This window comes from Lemur catta, chromosome 4 (genome assembly GCF_020740605.2).
Source record: "Lemur catta isolate mLemCat1 chromosome 4, mLemCat1.pri, whole genome shotgun sequence".
In the NCBI taxonomy this organism is placed as follows: domain Eukaryota; kingdom Metazoa; phylum Chordata; class Mammalia; order Primates; family Lemuridae; genus Lemur; species Lemur catta.
This window is the reverse complement of record NC_059131.1, coordinates 41,944,170-41,963,729: the sequence shown is the minus strand read 5'-3', so window position 1 is coordinate 41,963,729 and position 19,560 is coordinate 41,944,170. Positions and strand designations below refer to the sequence as shown.

General features: G+C 47.2%; 1 protein-coding gene across 1 annotated transcript in view; it reads right to left on the bottom strand.

Annotated features, from left to right (window-relative positions):
* EML6 (EMAP like 6) overlaps positions 1-19,560 on the bottom strand; it is a 227,285-nt gene that overhangs the window by 9,573 nt on the left and 198,152 nt on the right. The window contains exons 28-33 of the mRNA XM_045549610.1: positions 10,014-10,092; positions 8,466-8,595; positions 6,738-6,836; positions 5,583-5,756; positions 1,455-1,663; positions 452-609 (exon numbers count right to left, since the gene is read on the bottom strand). Coding sequence (XP_045405566.1) covers positions 452-609; positions 1,455-1,663; positions 5,583-5,756; positions 6,738-6,836; positions 8,466-8,595; positions 10,014-10,092 — 849 coding nt within the window. The remainder of the gene's footprint in view (positions 1-451; positions 610-1,454; positions 1,664-5,582; positions 5,757-6,737; positions 6,837-8,465; positions 8,596-10,013; positions 10,093-19,560) is intronic.

Here is a 19,560-nt window from a genome sequence, read left to right as displayed (position 1 = left end):
TTTCCTAAAACACCTTCAAATGCTACTATCTTGGGAGGAAAGAAGATGTAATCTGGAAAATCAGACTCTGTTTTTGTTAGATTAGAACATTAAGAGAAACGTCTGTCCTGTCTTCGGGCTTTGTTTTCACGTAGTTCCTACCCTCCTCTTCTCATTTCTCCTTCCTCCACTCCCCCAAAGAACTATGAAGAGGAACATTTTATCAACAGTCACTGCTGTTTGCTTGAGAATACCTCTCAGGTTTTTAAACTGCCATGAAACCGCCTCTTTACTTCTCTTACTTGTGAAATTTTTGACCTAGGGCCCTCTTGGAGAGACGGCAGACTGATCTCCCTAATGCACAAAAGGGAGGGGAAGGATAATCTGCATTTTCTCCAAGTTGGATGCTTCTGTGAGTTTCTCCCGAGAAGGTAACAAAAGATAAATTGTCCCCAGGGGAGCTTCCGCTTACGGCCGCTCTTTTCCGCCGGTCACTATGAGTCCATCCCGAAGGGTCGTGTACATTGTGAACACAGGGCCTGTGTGAGCCTTGGCCACCAGCCGGATGAGGAAGTGGTCCTTCCAGACGTAGACGTCTCCGTTGATGGCACCCGTGAAAGTGAGATTGTTCTGTAAACAAAGGGACACCTTCCACACCAGGAACACTCCCTAGGGGTCCCTTCCCAGCCACGCTGCATTAAGGAACCAGAGCTACAGAAGCAGACACAGGTAGTCAGTTTGATCTGTGCTAAGGAAAGAGGCAGAATTTGCAGAAAAATCACAAACAGTATAAAAGGCAATCGCCTGGCTTTGAAACTCACTGTATTTAGTTGGTTCGAGCATTTTCCTTCCCCACTGAGCATAGCTCTGCATTAACAAAACTTCCTTTCTGTGAGTACCCCCCAGGTGACAGCAGGGCAAGTGGGGATTCCAGTCTCAGAGCAAACTTGCCTGGGGCCTAACTAGGAAGTGGATAAATCCATGCCTGGAGGACCGCGAGGTGACTGTGTTCCAAAATTTCCCCAGGGGAGCTTGCATTGGCTGAGGGCACCCTACAGCCCACTCAAGGGAGGGTGGCAGTTGGGGAGACTGGTGGCACAAGAGGGCTGGGAACAAAAAGGCCCTCTATCTAGCATGGGAATTGTTTCCAGCATCCTCTGGGGCTGCCTCCCCCAGGTCTGACTGGCTTGCAAGTTAGGGTCTGCCTCTGGAACAGTGACCCTGCAGCCCTGGGTGGGTGTCCTACCTTTTCTGGTTAACATTTTAAGGAAAAAAAAAAGAGAAATAAATATAGCCAACTCACTCATCTGTACTAAGGAAAGGGAACAGTGGTTACAAATAAGCCAGTAAAGGAGATAACATGGAAATGTCTTTCTTGTTTTTAGCTTCTTGGCCAAACTAGCCAGCAGCCCCTGCCCCTGCCCCCGGCCCCATGCCTTCAGGGTCCCCTTCACGAAGCATCTGCGGGAACTCACAGCACCGAAGGCCACGGAGAGCATCGTCTGCATCTTGGCCGCCCCCATGGACCCGATGACCCCCTTCTTGTAAAGCAAGGCGCTGCCTGCCAGGGTCCAGAACTTCATGTGTTTGACCCCGACAGATACGAACTGCGTGTCTGAGTCGGGGCGAAATTCCACCACAAATATGCGCTCCAGGTGACCCCCGCGGCTGGCAACCTTGGCACCTGTGTGGGTGACAGAGTCGGGTGAGGCTGGCCCCTTTCACTTCCTGGGCCAGGCCAGGGGAGCCGCAGCCCGGGATGGCTCTCCACCCCGGTGGGCTCGGGCATGCTTCAACGTTCCTCTTGAACAGCACCCTCTCCCCCTCGGACCCTCCCGGAAAGGCAGGGGCGAGAGCGTGCCTGGGAAGTTTCCAGAGCAGCAGGTGCCCCTAACAGAACCCCCACCCCGGCATCCACGAATGTGGCAGAAAAGGGTGGCCCATGAGATGGAAGTTTCCAGATATGAGGAAAAAGGTGAAATGACCTAAGGGCACCCTCATTCCCCCTCTGGTCTCCAGCATGGTCACAAGAGTCACCTCCCAGGACACCACACCCTCTCCCAGCCTGTCACTGGGACTCATTCCTTTAGGCAACCTTCCATTTTTCCTTCTTTCCAAGATTCTCTGCATTTATTTTCTTTAAAAAGTTCCTCCCCATATTCCTTTTTATTTTGTGGTTTTCAGGTTTAAAACTTTTATCTTTTATATTTAATTAGTAGTTTTTTACTCAACCCTACTTGTTTAATGTTTTTGACACTCTTCAGTTTTATTTAACTTTTACCTTAATCAAATCCTGACTCCATCATTTACTTGTAGAACAACTTTGGACTTTTTTTAAAGCTCGCCATGCCTCAGTTTCCTCACTTGCAAATTGGGGATAATGATGGTTCCTATTTCATAACGTGCTGTCAGGACTAAAAGAATTGCTGTAAGTGAAGCCGTCAGCACTGTGCCTGATACAGTCACTATTCTGTGTTGGCTAGTATCGTCATCGCTCCATTAGCTTTTTAAAACTCTCTTCCACTTCAATTCTTTCAACCTGTATTTTAAATCCAACTCTTTTCAGGTCATTATTTTTCATCCTTGAGTTTTTAATTTTTAAAGTCTGTTACCTTTTCTTCCAACTTAATGTTTTTTTCACTGTAATTTCCTCTTGTCTCCCTTCCCTTTATTATTTACATATATTTTTTTTCTTTCCCTCTTTCTCATCACTTCACATTTGTTTTTATAATGGCTCTCTAGTACAGTGGTAGTGATGGGTTTTTAATGTAGCTGGGCCTGTAGCCGCCCCTCAGACACTCCGCCTTCAAGGAATCCCTTTCCCGGGAGAGCCGAAGGTTACCCCTCCCAGCTGTACTTCTCTGCAGATGGACTCCATGACTTACTGTAACAGGTATCTCACTACCTAAGGCACAGAGGTTTTAAAACCCACGGTCTCCAAGGATACCATAAACAAGGTAAGACAAAGAACAGACTGGGAGAAAGCATTTACAATGCTTATGAGAGTCAAAGGATTAACAATGATAATCTATAAAGAACTCTAAATCATAAGTAAAAGACAAACAACTCTCCCAGCCCCAGCAGAAAAACTATTTGAACAGGTGAATTACAGAAGCAACAATACAAGTGTCCAATAAAGAGATGGAAAGAGGCTCAGTCTCACTAGCCACGGGGGAAATGCAGACTAACGATGCATATTTTGTCTAAGCCACTGTAGCTTTTTTCCATGTTTTAATCTCATGGACACTTCTAATCATGGAGACACCAATCTCCCTCGTTACACTGGGCTTCTAGTCTGATCAGAGCAAATTACATCAGACATTACGTAGGAACTGGCAACCTGCATTTTATGTAACAAGTTCACTTTTAGTTCTATTTTGTTTATTCCTACCTACCTACCTACACACACACACACACACACATACACACTCCCCCAAATGATCCTCTAACAAGCAAGGAATGAGTAATCTCTCTAGTGATAACAAAGAGGTGTATAAACCTCCCCAAACACATGCTATTTATCTCTAAAGAGGCCTTTAATGAAGGAAAAACCGCACTGGAGAAGAAAGAGGGAAGAGGTGACATGTCCACAGTGAGCTCAGAGCAGGCAATAGCTGGTGATAGGCTCTTAGATATCAGCACCGTCTCAGAACCCTCTGCACAGACCCGGGCCTACAAAGACCACGAGAGAACTTTACCAAAGAGCAGGCTTTTCTCTTCCCTGGGAGCTTGTTTAAAAGCCTTGTTTTGGCCGGGCGCGGTGGGGCTCACACCTGTAATCCTAGCACTCTGGGAGGCCGAGGCGGGTGGATCACTCGAGGTCAGGAGTTTGAGACCAGCCTGTGCAAGAGTGAGACCCCGTCTCTACTAAAAATAGAAATAAATTATCTGGCCAACTAAAAATATATATACAAAAAAAAAATTAGCCGGGCATGGTGGCGCATGCCTGTAGTCCCAGCTACTCGGGAGGCTGAGGCAGGAGGATCACTTAAGCCCAGGAGTCTGAGGTTGCTGTGAGCTAGGCTGACGCCACGGCACTCACTCTAGCCTGGGCAACAAAGCGAGACTCTGTCTCAAAAAAAAAAAAAAAATAAAAGCCCTGTTTTCTCCAGCCCCCCATCTTGGGAAGGTCAGAAGGGGCCCCGGGGGAGAAGGAGTCTGTGCTGGGGCAACCAGAGCAGGTGTCACCTGGAGGACAGGTAGAGGACGTGGGGAAAGTGAGCCTGGACTTAAAAAGACAAGACTGCGCACAGGCCAGGGTGGTAGCATTCTTGCAGGGATCTAGAGTTAGCGCAGAAGAGAATCACGAAGCAAGTCATGCCCCACATAAGGGCTTTATAATAAGAGCTTTCCAACAGCGTGTGGGCTGCCTCTGAAGTGATGATAGCTGCATCCCGGCAAGTGCTCAAGCAGAGGATGGAACTCAGCCTGCCAGGAATGCACTTGGAAGAGTTTCTCCCCCGGGGTGGATCCTGACTGGGAAGACTTCTCTAGTCCCTCTGGCTCCAGGACGCTCTGCATCTACCATTTAAGATGCTCAATGTCTCATCTGGGCCAAGTCTGGTTGGTCAGCTGCCCTCTTGACCTCATGTGGAATGATCCCCGAGATATCAGTTATTGGGCCATCTGGACACAATACACTGGTGAACAAGAAAATGGAAAAACATGGTTTCCTAGAAATACTATGGATCCAGCCAGCTCCGGATGGAATGTGTTGAGCCATCAGCCTCTTTTTCTCACATGGCGGTTCAAGAAGGATTGGGACTCTCCTCCCACGGTGCTCATCTCTTTACAGCCTCCACTCACACCCCCTCCATGGGAAGCGAGCAGATAATGGGCCTCCAGAGCCCTGGATTGGAGAAGTGCCACCTCTGTGCTTGCCCGGCTCAGCATGTCCCAGATACACGCTGCCCAGCTGCAGACAGACCTCATTAATGTCCTAACTAATTGGATCTGCTTTTGTCGGAGCAGTACCCAACCTGAGAATATTCTCAGAAGATTGCACGTCTTTCATTCTAAGATGACCACACGTTTAGTATAGTAGCGCCTTGCGTGTGCACACACGCATGCATGCATGTGTTGGGGAGGACAAGAAAGAAATCTTGATATAGTAAATGTAAACCTTGATTGTAAGATGAATCCCCATTTGAAAGTGTTAAAATGTAAAAAAAGTTCTTTGATTGCTTCTGAGGTTATGGTTAACATCCCCCCAGTTCCTGTAATAAAGTGCCCAAGGTGATAAGGCTGTAGCAGGATCCAGGGCCCGCCAGAAAGAACACCGAGGACAAGGAAGGTTGGGTAGGAAGTGGGTTAAGACAGAAACGGGAGGCGGGGATGCTGCCTTCTGCCTCCATCGGGACACTTACTCAAAGTGCCCAAAGGCCCTTCCCTGATGGCCCAGCTTTCCCCGGTCAGCCTTCTCCTGGCTGAGGGGCCGCGACATGGCAGCACCTGGTAAGAAGCTCCAGGACCCCAGTGCCCTGGTTCTGCTTGCCTGGCAGCAGTGCCTCTGGCGGGCTTTGGAGTGAGGCCAATCTGGGTTCAAGCCCAGCCCATGTCACAGGCAAGCCCCCTAGAGGGATGGAAGGCCCGGCTTGGTTTACCTTCCTGCCATCGCCAGACAGTGATGGTGTGCTCAGGGTCCACTCCCACTGACACCAGGAGCTTTCCAGTTGCACTGAAGTTGACATAATTCACCCCCTTGGAGTGGAAGCACCGCAGCATGGAGAGGGTGTGTTTGGTCATGGCGTCCCATATGTGGATGGACGGTGTTGTTCCTGAGCGGGGAGGCATGACAAAGAACCAAGGCTGAAGAACGGAGCCAACACGTAAAGCCTTTTTAAAACAAGTGTTTAGGGCCGTTACAGTTACTGGGTATCAGAGACCTATAGTCTGACCTGACCAGAGGAGAAAGGCTACAAGAAACTTGCTTTTTAAAGGCAGAGCCCCACAGAGGTTTATGGCCAACACACACACACACACACTTGTGGAAGATTCTATACAAAGGAAACTGGTCCGGTCAGTGATTTGTATCTGCACTTCAGCCAGATACAATCAGTAAGCATGACACATCGACATGGCTTTGCTGTACAGATTCGAGCTACTCACGGATGGCACAGCCTTACCTGGGGTTCCTGTAATATCACCTGCATTGGGTGGGCAATGGCAATGAGGAAGCGTCAAGGGAAAACAATAGCTAAGGTAAGTCACGTTGCTAACAGTGAAGCACTTAACACCAGCATCAGAAAGTTCCAAATTAAATATAAAAATGGACATGGGTTCAATGAAAACAAGCAGTAAGATACTTTGGTGAAAACTGTCCTTGAAATGACAAAACAGACAAATGAACAAACACTTCATAAATGTGAACGAGTTCACATTTGTCATCGGCAGTTTCCCAGGGCACAGAAGGGCCAGGCACACTGACTGCAATCTACCCCTGCCAAGCACCACCACCAGGCTTTAGGACATAGGGTTCTTCGCTTGACACCTGGGGTCTGAAAAGTTATTCTCGCAAGTCCACAGGGATGGGGCTGTCCATTTATTTGGACCATTGGGTTCTGTCTGACTTCGCAGTCCCTCAGGATCACCAATCACTGGATCCATCAACTCAGGCACCACAGATACCTTCAGGGCTCAACAAATCAACACCACAGGGTGGACATCAGTGACCCGCCCACTCCCTCTCCCAGTAACTGCAGCTAGGTCAACGTCCCTGCTCAGCCAGGACAGCCTCAGCTGCTGCAAGGCCCTCCTACCTATCTGGCTGGTGGCCACCACATTTCTGTACTTGGGGTGCTGGTTCACTGTGAGGCAGAGGATGTCATCTGTGTGCTCCAGGTAGAAGCTCTGGCTCCCTAGGAGAGAGAGACCACGGGACAGTGAACAGTGGAACTTAAAGACCTTTCAGGGCAACCCCAAAGCATCCTGCAGAGTCTTTGGAAACTCCTTGCAAAAGTGAGAGCTTAAAGCCCCAAATTCTCACGTTCAGAATCATCCTGGAGGAGACAGAAGACCATTTTTTAAAACGTACGTGTTCTGTTTTAGGTCCGGGAGAAGAAAAGCTGGTGTCTGTTATCTAATACACTCAAGCTCCACTTCAATCCTTCCCGCTGCCCTGTGTGGGTCCAGAGCACAGTCCAAGTGCAGAGGATTTTGGAGTCTGAAATGATGAAGGTGAAGGCTTCCTCCTCCCCACAGGACAGGACTGTAACTACTTCAGGTCTGCCTCTGGGCAGGGTGGGCTTGGGGCTCAGAGATGGTGCTTCACCCAGCAAAATGGCACCACTTACTCATGTGAAATGAGCAATACCCAGGGTTCTCCTACCAAGCGCCAATCCACTGGGTGCCGGGACAGCACGGGCAAGGGCTTACCCTCAAGAGCCCTAACTCGCTACGTGTGACAGGAAGTGGAGGGAAGGGGACGAAGCGCTTCATCATCTCTTGTAGCTAATGGGTTTGTTGACTTCCTACGTGGCCACTTTAAACCCACCATAATGCCCGAGAACCGAGAGGTGGATGATGGCACTGATATAATACACAAAAAAGAGCACATTGCTACCAAAATGATAATACGTGACAAGAAAACCAAGCAAACGTATAGACAATTTCAAGGTCCTCCTCCCCCCAAAAGACACAAATGATTATGTGCCCCACGATCTCGCTGTCTAAATTTATGTATGACTAGGCAATTTTATGTTCCTTCCTACAGAATTGGGAAGGAACATAAAAATGTGAAAAAGGTTATTTAAAATATGAAGCAAATAAGGCAAAATGCTAACATGTTTACGTCTGGTGATAAAGATAGGGGTGTCTGTTAACTTCTAAAGCTTTTTTTTTTATTTCAGCATATTACGGGGTACCAATGTTTGGGTTTCATACATCGCCTTTGCCCCGCCCGAGGCAGAGCTGCAAGCCTGCCCATCCCCCAGCCGTGCGCACCGCACCCCCCATCTGCCCGGCCCCCCGATGACTGTCACTACTATATGAATGCTTCTTTTTGTTTGAAATGTTTATTTTTTACCTTATGTCATCATGTGGTTTGGGTGCTTTTATTTAATTGTTTTCATTCTCATTGTAAATGTGGCTAAACAGTGAAAACAAACAAAACTAAAAAATGGGTCATTGTTAACAACTAATAAGAAAAGTTTCCTGTGCTTTGTTCTTGGTTATAGTCTCCTCCGAAGAATTTCTCCACCCCTCACCCCCTCTCTCTGGCTTCTCTCCGTGGTGGCCTCAGAGGAGCTGAGTCAACACCACACGCCTCCTTCCAGAACCTTCCACAAGGCAAGGCTGGGCCCGGGCCAGGGAGAAAGAGGGCTCACTCTGGGTGCTCCCAGGACCAAGCGCTGCCAGGCTGGAGTTGAGCGGAACGGCCCTACAGCAAAGGAAAACGCTTAAGCTTCTGGGCACCTAAGGAGTGGAAAAGTAGACACAAGGGCTAAAAGAGAAAGCTGTGTCCCGAAGGCGGTCCCTTTCCCCGTTACCTGTGGAAAGGTTCTGGACGACGCCGGCCGCCGCCGTGTGGAAGATGATGTCCGCCCCGTCGTTCAGGTAGTGCAGGTTGTTGCGGCAGTCGGACCCCCGGTAGCCGAACACGTGGTCCAGAGCCAGCTCCTACGTGCACACACGGTCAGGCGACCCTTAGGGGAGGTCGGCGCGCAGGTGCCCTGCTCCAACAGCCCCGGGGACCGCGCGGCCACGGAGGCAAACCGCCGCTCACTGAAAACACTTCGCTTCTTGACCAGCTGAGGGTCAGATGAGGCCCTTTCTTCAGTGCCCTGAAGCGCTAGGGGTGGCAGGCTAACACGCAGAATTACAGTGACTTTTCCAAAGAAACCAGATTTACTTCTCGGCTCCTTAGGTACACAGAAGCCCGCAGATTGGTGGCTGATAAAGGTTACCTAGAAGTTTCCTGTCTGCGCCCTGGCAGGCACCCTGCAGGCGAGCCGAATGAGTGGTGGCTGGAGACTTGCTCCGATAAGCTCCCAGAAACGCGGCTGGGCCGGCAGAGCAGAGCAAATGCCATGCTCATTCCGCTGCTTGGGGCTCGCTCTACAAAGTGTCTACACGTTTGCATTTTTTTTCCCAACTAGATACTATTTGGGGTTAATAGTCTTTCTCTTCTTCCCGTCTTGTCTTCCAAGACAAAGAGCAGTGGCTGATTCAGATCAGTTCTTAACTGAACTCAACACACATGTATCGGGCCGTGGCTCTGCCTGGCCCTGAGCCTGTGGGCAGGAGACAAGGTTGGGAAGATGCGGGTCCTCCCGATTCTGGCTTTTTCTCTAAAATCACTGATTGCAAACATCAGATTAATGTTCCTAAAATACCACGACACCTCTTTACTCAAAAGCATTCACTGTCTTTCACGGCCTATGGGATAAAGCCCAATAAAGCCCAAATTCTTCAAGTTGACACTTTGAGTCCTCACCCACACATCTGACTTTATCTCCTGAACCCCTTGGCCATGCTTAACCCACATGTCATGAGCATTCTTGTCTTTATGATTTTGCTGGTTTCTTTTTTTTAAATCTCTCACTGTTCCTCCTTTCAACTCAGGAGTGTCTACCTGCCCCTCAGTCTGCCCCCAAGGTATGTTTCCCCGAAACTGTGAATAATATGTGACTCTGCCCCCAGTCCTGGTGAGCAACCGACCCAAGCTGGGTTGATCAGATGCAGAATTTAGAATTAGGGACACCGGGAGCTCAGATGTTTAACTGAGGAGATGTAAACTCAGGTGCTGGGAGGCACCCATAGTCTGCCACATGCAGGCAGAACAGTTGGAGAAGTCTGCAGAGAAAGAGAGAAGGCCTCAGACACACGAGGCTCTGCTGGGCAGATGAGAGGTGCCATCTTGGCAGAGGACGTGATGCTACATAGAAGGGAGGGGGGGACAAGAGGGGACCAGAGGGCCAACAGATCCACAGAGGTTCACATGACGGTATCTGTGTGACATGCAGATGGTGACGTCCACAGGGCAGGTCTGAGAACATTAGTAGCAGATGAAAAGCAAAATTGTTTAGCCTTCTCACCTCAACCAGTTTCTTTTTTTTGGTGATGTTGTTCTTCTGGAGTTTCTCAGGCAGGGGAGCTGCTCGGCTGACGGGCGGCCTGGAACAGAGAGCGGCCGGGGAAGCGGAGCGTTGAACAGTGGCCGTGGCAGAGGCTGCTTGCCCCGGAGGCCCCTCCACCTGGGTTTGCTCTGTCCTCCCCACTCCCCACTCCCTGCAAAAGTAGCCTCTGACACTAACAGCCCCACGAGATGGGCCAGGATTCACAGACACTGCGCTGGGCTTCCCTACACAGGTTCAGCCCTTGCTCCCTGTACTTAGCGTCATCCTGGGAGCAGGAAGCCCATGAGCCAGAGGGGCTTGTTTTAAAACTGAGGAGAAGCCTAAGCTCGAGAAGGAAGAGGCCACACTTCCTGAACTCACTGGCCATTTTTCATTCAGGGATGTGCCAGTGTTATTCAGAATTGAGTTGTCCAAGATCACAGGGTGGTGTGAAGCTGGACTTACAAGCCTGGCTTTGGAACAGGCCCTCAGGGTCATGTGCCAGGTGCCCGGGTTGGCCTTGCTACACCAAAGGGCAAGAAGGAAGCAGAGGGACAGAAGACAGAAAGAACTCCTGCCTCCCACTCGCCCCCGTACCTCAGGGCAACCATCTATATTAAGCTGCTCCCGTCATACCAAAGGTTGCTTTTTCCTTCTCAGTTTTGGGGATTTGGGCCTCCAGATTTCACTGAGATTTTGTAATATGTAAGCTCTAATGGACTCCCATACGAGTAGGCCAATTCTTTTGATGTGGGGTTCTCTTCCATCAGACTTCTCGATGTTTATGAAACCAGGGATGGGGGAGCCCTGCTCCAGCTCCCACTGCATGTTCCAAAATCATTAGGTATTGCTCTTGGGATATGCAAAGAGAAAGGATTACCTTGATCCCCTTGTAAGCAGCAGACAAAGCCAAGTGAGAAACTTAGTACAGTTTAAAGTAGCATTAGCAACCACCTCATTCATGCACAAGCATTTTCCAAGTGAACAGACATTCTGTGTGGCACAAACCATGCTTCCCCAGCATGCCAGCAAAGAACTAAAACAGAAAGGAAAGAGTGCACCAGTCTACAAATTCAGAAAGCTCATACCCTGGCGTCTCTGGGCAAACTCTGCACTAAAGCGCCTACAGGATAGGGAGAAAAAAGGAAGCCTTGTCAATGCTTCCCGCACACTCTCTGTGACTTTACGAATGCGCCTGGGGACTCTGCTTATTTTAGAGTGTCCTAGGGAGAAACTCCTCAGAAAAACAATGACATCCCACTGGATGTCATTGGGACTTATACACAATGAGTGCTTTGTTTCCAAATCAACTTCAACTCATAATTTAGCCTAAGAATTCCCAGTGTTTCTTGGTAGGTCAGTTTGCCTGCTGGAACAGCTTGCAGGTTTTTTTTTTCTTTGCAGGGAAAAACAAGGTACCTTTTATTTTCTCAGAAACTCTTCAATCAAAACATGTTATGTAATCATAAGTGATAATTGGACCAAATGGTATTATAATCACCACCGAAGAACGGGTAGAGAGCACATCTCTGCAAAACGACACCCCCGGCTGACATCATCGCTACCAAATTGAGCAAAATTGGGAGGCTGGGGGCACGCCAGTTCGCACAATTAGACACTTCCTTCACATTAATTACTGCTTCCCAGGACATCTGCTCTTTCTTCTGTTTTAGTGGGACTTTCAAATGAAATCCGTGGGTTTCCTCTTTCACCTAAGAATGTTTAAGTGTATGACAAAAGCAAGCCAGGGTCTGTGATAAGAGCAAGAGGACGCTAGAACTACGGCATGGCTTGTAAGGCATAATTTGAGATTAAACACAGGGCTCGATTTCAGGGGACACACAGGTTGTATAATATTGAATATATTATACAGTGTATGTAGAGTATGCATACAAGCACAAACACCATGTATTTATATATACATGACACTGTGTATATACACACAGGCAATCCGATGCTTTTTTCACCTTGATTTTCAGTAAAAAAAACTGAAAAGTAAAGCAATCTCAGAATGTTTTTTATTTCACAAGCATATGTTTACAGCTGTGCTGCTTCAAAACTGAAGATGAGGGGAGCGAGGGGAGGAAACCTGCATTGTGGCAAAGTCAGCGGATTTTAAGTATTGACCCTTCGAGGTTGCGGATTCTACATGAACACTTAGTATCGGATGTTCACCGAACACCTGTGCTTTTCTCCAGAGTGGTGTGCATACTTACTTGACAATTCCCTGCCTCCAAAGGAAAGCAAGTTAAAACACAATACAAGTATTAAAGGCTTCTTTCCAGGCATCTATAAACAGTGTTCATAACATCAGGTGCGGGAGGAACTGCCAAAAGTTTCAAACACAGCCAAACACTGGAGGTTTAACATTTTTCAGTGGATCTAAATCCTTCTAGATTCAGATTTCACTGAAAATGTGGCTCTGAAAAGCTTTGCTGAAGTGGGAACAAGCGGAGGCCGTGAGGACAGTCACTCACTTTTAGCCCAATAAACTCTCTATAGTTGGTTGTTCCCAGTGGCCACAGGGCAGGGAGTGAGGAAGACAGCGAGTGTGAGTGCGAGTGCGGTTGGAGCTGGCAGGGAGACCCAGCCAGGTTAAGAGCTGGGAAGGCAGGAGGGTGAGGGACGAGGTGGGAGGAGCAGAGACACAAAGGGGCCCGGTGGGGCAAGCAGGGCTTTGAAGTGATTCAGGGACATAAAGGAGAAGGAGAGCTTCCACTGGGCAAGAAATTTAAGGAAGATCCTGGCAAGAGAGCAAACAAACGAGATAATCATGAGGGCGGGCAGTGGACAGGCTTGGGCTTTGGCACAGAAGCCTGGCAGGGAAGAGAGAATAAAGGCAGGAAGCCCAAGGAGAGGCCTGTACACTCAAGCATGTTGAGAAACAGGGCAAACCTGTTCCAGTGCCCATGGGATGAGTCACAACTTTGTACCCCTATTTCCCCTGTGGAAACAGGTAGCACATTCTATGGGCAGGGCAGGACCAGGGGAGGGTCTATCCCTGCTGAAACCCCACTGCCCAGCAGCTGGGCTGCTGAAGAAAAAGCTTAGACTCAACTGAAGATGTGGGGAGTGTTACCCTGACACAGGCTCTCTCCCTGCCAAGGCCCCCAAGGGTGGCCAGTGCCTGAGTATTTCTCCATCCTTGTCCTCTCCCTGCAAGGTGCTGGGCTGGCAGACTAGGGGGTGGAGCACAACACACGATGACCCAAGATGTATAGGAAAGGTCAGGGCCATGGCTCTCAGGGAAGCTTCTGAAACAAGGAAGGAAGTTAGGAATCAGTTGCGATACAAGGTAAGTGCAATGTGAGAGCCAACTGGGGTGGGGGGTGGGTAAGGCTTGGAAAGCCAGTGAGAAAGTCATTCCAAGCAGTTTCTATAAAGAGGGGTGTGGGTGAACTCAGTTCCACTTGGCTAAGAAATGCAGGTTTGAAATAGTTTTTAGTGGTGTTAGTCAGATATTCAAAGTGTCCTTGGAAGAAACATAGCTTTCTTCAGATTCCAAAGTCTGCCATAAAATGTTCCAAGAGTTTCCAAAACGTCTTGGGAAACCAGCTACCCTTGATCCTGGTCTTAGGTGCGAACAAGTATGTGATCTGAATCTGTGTTAGAACTGACCTCCAGCAAGATCTATCACCCCGTTCAGTGAACCCCAATACTCATACAAAGTTGTGTTTGCACCTGCGCATTTTTCTGGGGGAAAGGAGGCACATTTCAATTAGATGTTCAAAGATGTCTGTGACTTTAGAGAGAGATTAATGATCACCACATTAGTACAAAATCCAGATTTAAGGAATGTCCCAAAGTCATGGGCCTCTCTGTTATCAAGATGAAGGATGCTGGATTCTGTTAAGTGTATTCCTACACCTTCTAGAACCATGTACAGGGATGCTTAGTGGTGAAGCAGAGCTGAAGGAAAGGCGTCAAGGCTGGAGAACCACGGGATGACCTGAAAGACACCCGCCATCTTGAAAATGCTCGACTGAAGCCTGTAACATGGCTTTTTTGTTTTTAAAATGGGGATATAATCCTAGACTTGGACATTTTAGGTGAACATAAAATTATCTGCATGAACGACTGAGGGCATAAAGGATGGAGTGGCAGGAAATAAGAGTGAAGGTGGGCAAGAAGATGTCACTGCAGTCATCCAAGGGAGGAATGAAGACCTAGCGCAGTGGTCGTGGAGAAGGAAAGGAGAATATTTAAAGAAATACTGGTGAAATAGACTTCACAGCATTTTGTAATTGATTGTCTTTAGGGATGAAGTAGGAAAAGTAATCCAGTGTAATACCAGTTTTCTGGCTCAGGCATCTGGGTGGATAGGATGCCATCAACCAAGGCAGAAGGAGAAGGTTTACAAGGGAAGATAATGAGTTTGGTTTTGGCATGTCAAGCTTTGGACATCTATGAGATGGTTGTACTAGTCAGAAGTTCAGCTGAGAGGCAGGAGTCAGAGGTATGTCCCTGGGAATCACCAGCCAATGGGTGGGATGTATGAGCTCAATCAGGGAGAGGCCACAGGTGAGATCCTGAGGACCAATGGCATGTGAGGGGCTGGAAGAGCAAGCAGAGGGTGGTACACTGGGAAGAAAGAGAGGCAGAAGGAGGGCCAGGAGAGGTGGCTTCAAAAAGGTGAGTGACAGAAGAATGTCTGTAGCTGCATTGTCTAATATGGTAGCCACTGTCTCATGTGGCCATTAAGCACTTAAATTGTAGCTAGCACTATAACTGTAAAATGCACACCAGATTTTGAAGATCTAGTAAAAATAATTTTTTGAGAGAATGTAAAATAACTCAATAATTGTATTAATCACATGTTGAAATGATATTTTAAATATATTAGGTTAAATAAGAATATATAATTAAAATTAATTTCACACAACAATTAATTTCATGTCTCTTAACTTTTAATGTGGCTACTAGGAAAAAATCACACATGTGGCTCCCATTAGATCAATATTTCTATTGGACAATGCTACTCTAGAAGAAACAAATTCTTTCAGCATGACAAAGACAGAGGCGAGTGGATGGACTGGGAAGTTAGAAAGCCACATGTCAGCAAAATGGCAGGGACAGAAGACAGGTGCCACGGGCTAGAGACAGAAGGAAAGACTGTGAAGGCTGAATGAGAAGGGAAAAGAGAGGACATTTGTAAGTGTGTAAGACCAAAAGGATCTTTATTTTTCCTCTGAAGAGAGTTGGTTGGGGGTGGGAAAGACAAGGACACGGATCCTGCTGAGGGGAGTGACACAAGAGACAGCGGAGAGAGATGATGGAGAGCACAAATGACAGGAGGCAGGGCCCAAGTGCCAGCCGAGGGACCCGTCTTGAATAGGAGGAGGGACTCCCCCCTTCCTCTGAGAAGGAAGGAGGTGGAGGTGGACGGTTTACGGAGGTGAAGGATGGGAAGACAGAAGAGAGAGAAAGAAGTGGGGTTCATGCCCAGGGGCGTCTGCTTTCTCAGTGGAGGAGAGAAAAGTCACCTGCCAAGAATGGACGGCCAGGAGGCTGAAGAGGGGGCAAAACCTGGCTGACTGCTGAGAGGCAGCAGAGGGAACCAACCGAAGGGGAGAAGGGATATAAAGCAGCAGTGTAGAGGGCTGAGCGTGGCCAGCAACTCAGCTGCCCTGGTGGTGGCAGTCTGCACCGATGATGTGGGGTTTTCTAGTCAGGGGTGGAGAAATGGGCTGTAGCAGCAATAGAGGGGTGAAGGCCCGAGAAGACTGGGCGAGTGGCTTTCAGGCAGGCAGGAAACTGAGGCCAGGAGGGGGCTGATGAATGTGGGGGAAAAATGGAGGTATCTAGGCACTGATGTCTTAATGAGGAAGAAGGTGAGGTGTACCAGGAATGAGAAATACAGAGGAAAGAAGGGTAAATTGCAGAGGATCAGAGACATTCCAGGAGATAGCATAACCCACAGCATGGCAGGAGCTGGGGTTGACCAGTTGACTATGAGCCAGACTGCTCAGAGACAGGAAGTGGAGATAGGACAGGAACAGGGAGGGGTGGAAGATGGCAGAGCACAACGTGAACTTCAAAGGAGCGGGATGGGGCCGGGTGAAGAGTATGTCAGTGTCCTTTAAACACACCCACAAGAGTACCCGTCCTCCACCCCTTGACAGCCACTGACATTTCAGGGGGCATGAACTGTGCACCTGAACAACCACTTCTGCAAATGCGTCCCCAGTCACCACATCCCTTCCACACAGCCAGACACACAACAGAGGAGCGCAAACGCCCCTGGGAGCACCCACTGCCTCCAGATGGAGGGTCTGCGACATGTTCAGAGACTTGGCTAAAATAATCAGACCCAACTCTGCCACGGTCTAAGACGCTCTCTTTTGATAGCAAAGTGCTTACCTATTTTTGATGTGTTCTTTTATCTCCACAAGTGAGTAGGTTTGATGCAATGATTACACTGTAGGAGTGTGATTTCCTAGGCGTATTAACCCTTTTAAAAAAAAATCATGTTCTAACACTTTACCTCTGGATTTTTAATCCCTGGCCACACTTTGTGATAAACGGTGTACAAAGTATTCTATAATGAATGGCAGGTTTAATTCCTAAAATTATTAGTTATCTAGAAGTCATTGCTGTGCTACAAACCAATACAGAAAATCAAGGGGTTTGAATAAGGAAAGTCATTTATGAAAGTAGCATTAAATTCACTTAAAAAAAATCAGCTAATGATTCAGCTCTTCGTGGAGTTACCCAAACGATAGGCTTTTCAAATGATTAATTTCCAGCATTTCAGGATTTAATACATATTGTAATTTCAGTTCCTGCCACCTTCAAAACGAACAGGGGAACCTTGCTATGTTCTACCTGCTCAGAGCAGCTCTGACTGCTGGACTCTTGGAGAATTCAGGGGTGCAGTGAAGGAGAATTTAGTTCAGAGAGAAGAGTTCCTGGAGCAGCAGGAGGGCTCCCTGCTCCATTTACGCTACACGGGCACCATCTCTCTCCTGTGATGAGGCCTGAGCTTAGCTTATACACAAGACAGACACAACCAGAGGTCTCTGCACTCACCCTTAGGCTCTTTAAGGCCACTCCATCCTTAGAAATGGGATGGCAATGTAGAATTAAAGGTCGCCCCCCATTTATTGGACCGAGCTTCAAGACTGGATTTGGCAGTGTTGATCACTCTCAGTAAGGTAAATTCAGCAGCACTTGCTTAGCATGGCTGTCAGTTCTTAGCAACTCTAACAATACAAGCTCACAAAGCAGCTATTGATCAATGATGACAAAGGGCCTCTGTCGTGGGCAGGGGCTGCGGAGCTGTTTATTTGCTGTTGACATCACCGTGGAGGGGAGCTGGGTCCCACTTCATCATGCTCATTGTGCCTCAGGCAAGCCTGAAATTCCCACAGATTCCCTGATTAAATTAAGCATTTCTAAAAAATTGGGGGCAGCTTCCGCCTATGAGTGACTAGCTAGAAGAGAGGATTTTGAATGCTTCCAGCACAAAGGATAAACATTTGACAAGATGGACATGCTAATTGTCCTGATTTGATCACTATGCACTGTATGTATGGAAACTCACTATGTATCTCATAAATATGTACAATTATTATGTATCTATTAAAAAATTAAAAATACAAATTTTTACAAATTGGGGGCAAGTTCTCCCAGCAGACTTTTGTCTCTAAACATAGCATAAAAGGTTAGATGAAAAACTAGGACTGCCTATATATCGTGGTTTGTTTTAGACTCAAAGAAATCTGTCTAAATCTTTCTAATTTTTTTTACTTTGTCACTTAGGAGCGTGTTGTTTCATTGTAAACCTGCTGACAAAGAAGCTCTGAAGGTACAATAGGTGTGATGGCCACAATAGCACAGAATTTTCTCCCAGTTCCTTTTACTTGGGGTTATTTAAAGAGATTTAAACCAAATAATTCCAAATTTCACTTCCTAATAGACAGATGCTATGAAGATATAAATCATTTAACTAAGAACAGTCCCATGGCCAGTTGGGGCATCCTTGGATTCTAGGTGGGTCACCCCATTTCCCACAAAGACCATCCGTATTTGCTAATAAAATGAAGGTAAAAGTGGTTGCTGACAAAGAACAGACTTGCAGAGCATTTTGAAGACATATTAATTGATTTAAACATTAAAAGAGGCAGGCTATGTAAAGTCCTCCACTCATCTACTCCTTCAAGAAATATTTGTTCACTCCGTACTACGTGCAAGGCACTGTGTTCTGACAATAGGGTAACTGAGTCTCATAGACAAAGCTCATGATCCAGTGGAACTTTATCTTGATGCCAAGGACTGGTATATTAAGGAATCAAGAATTAAAGGAGGTTATTAATTTGGGGCTAAAACAAAAAACTATTAATAAAACCAACAAAAACCCCGTAACATTTCTTTGTAAACCCACAGTGTACAGTTTTCTTTATATGACTTTCCTTTTGCATAAGTTAATAAGCCTATTCAAACGCACTCAGAAAGGATATGAGACTGTAGTAGAAGGTAAGTCTTAGGGCCTTATCCATTTAACCACAAGCAGTTTATGAAAATGTTTGGAAAACCCCAATGCTAGAGTGGAATTTTGAGGTCATTTGGTACGAGCGCCTGTCAGTTCGTAGATGAGTATACCACCATTTATAAAAGGTTTAGAAACTGCTTCTAATTTTGGTTTGGTAAGAGTTCCTTGGTTTCCTAAGGAACATATGCCATAGACTGAGAGTGAATATATTCCAGAAGGACTAAAATATTAATGCAGAATATTCAGATTCCTTCTTTATAATCCTCTGCTAAGAATAACTCTGGCACTGCCACCTTGTGTTCCCTCATGCTGGGCAGCTGAGATGGATGGGGAGTGAAGTTGCTTTTGTGGTAGAAGGCGGCATGTGAAAGAAAAATGGCTCCTCTTCCCTCTCCTCATCATGGAGGATTTGGACAGGGATTCCACTTGGGACACCCCCCACACAAGTCTGGGGGTGCCCAAACCCCACTAAACCAGGGTGACCATCCCTTACGTGAAAGCTGTCAGACCCTGCTGCCGCTGAGGAGTGGAAGGGGACTGAGAGAGAACTGGCAAAGCCCAGGCGACTGGATGGAGACTGTCACCTGAGGGCTGGAAGGCAGTTGCTTAGAGGCAGGAATTTTCAAGTTGGGATTATGGATTTTAAAGACAAAGTGTCAACAAGATCTCAGACTTTGATATCTAATCCACAGGCATCAGTGACTGAAAATGAACCTAAATCTTGTTAAATTGTTAAGAAGATTATTTATTTATTTATTTCAAATATTTACTAAGTGCCAGCATGTTCTCAATTTTAGAGATAGAGCAGTGTATAAAACAAATTTTTCTTGCACAGAGTTGCCATCCTTCTGGAGGGAGGAGGGCTTTATGAGTAACCCTGAATCTAGTAAACAACAAGGGCCTGTATTGTTCAATTCTTAAGGCCATGCCCAGGCCTCCAACCAACAGAAGTGAGATAATAAAGAGATGAAAAAGTGAAACCCTCATTCTACCCAAAGCCAATCTCAGACTTAGCAAAACAGAACAAGGACAAAG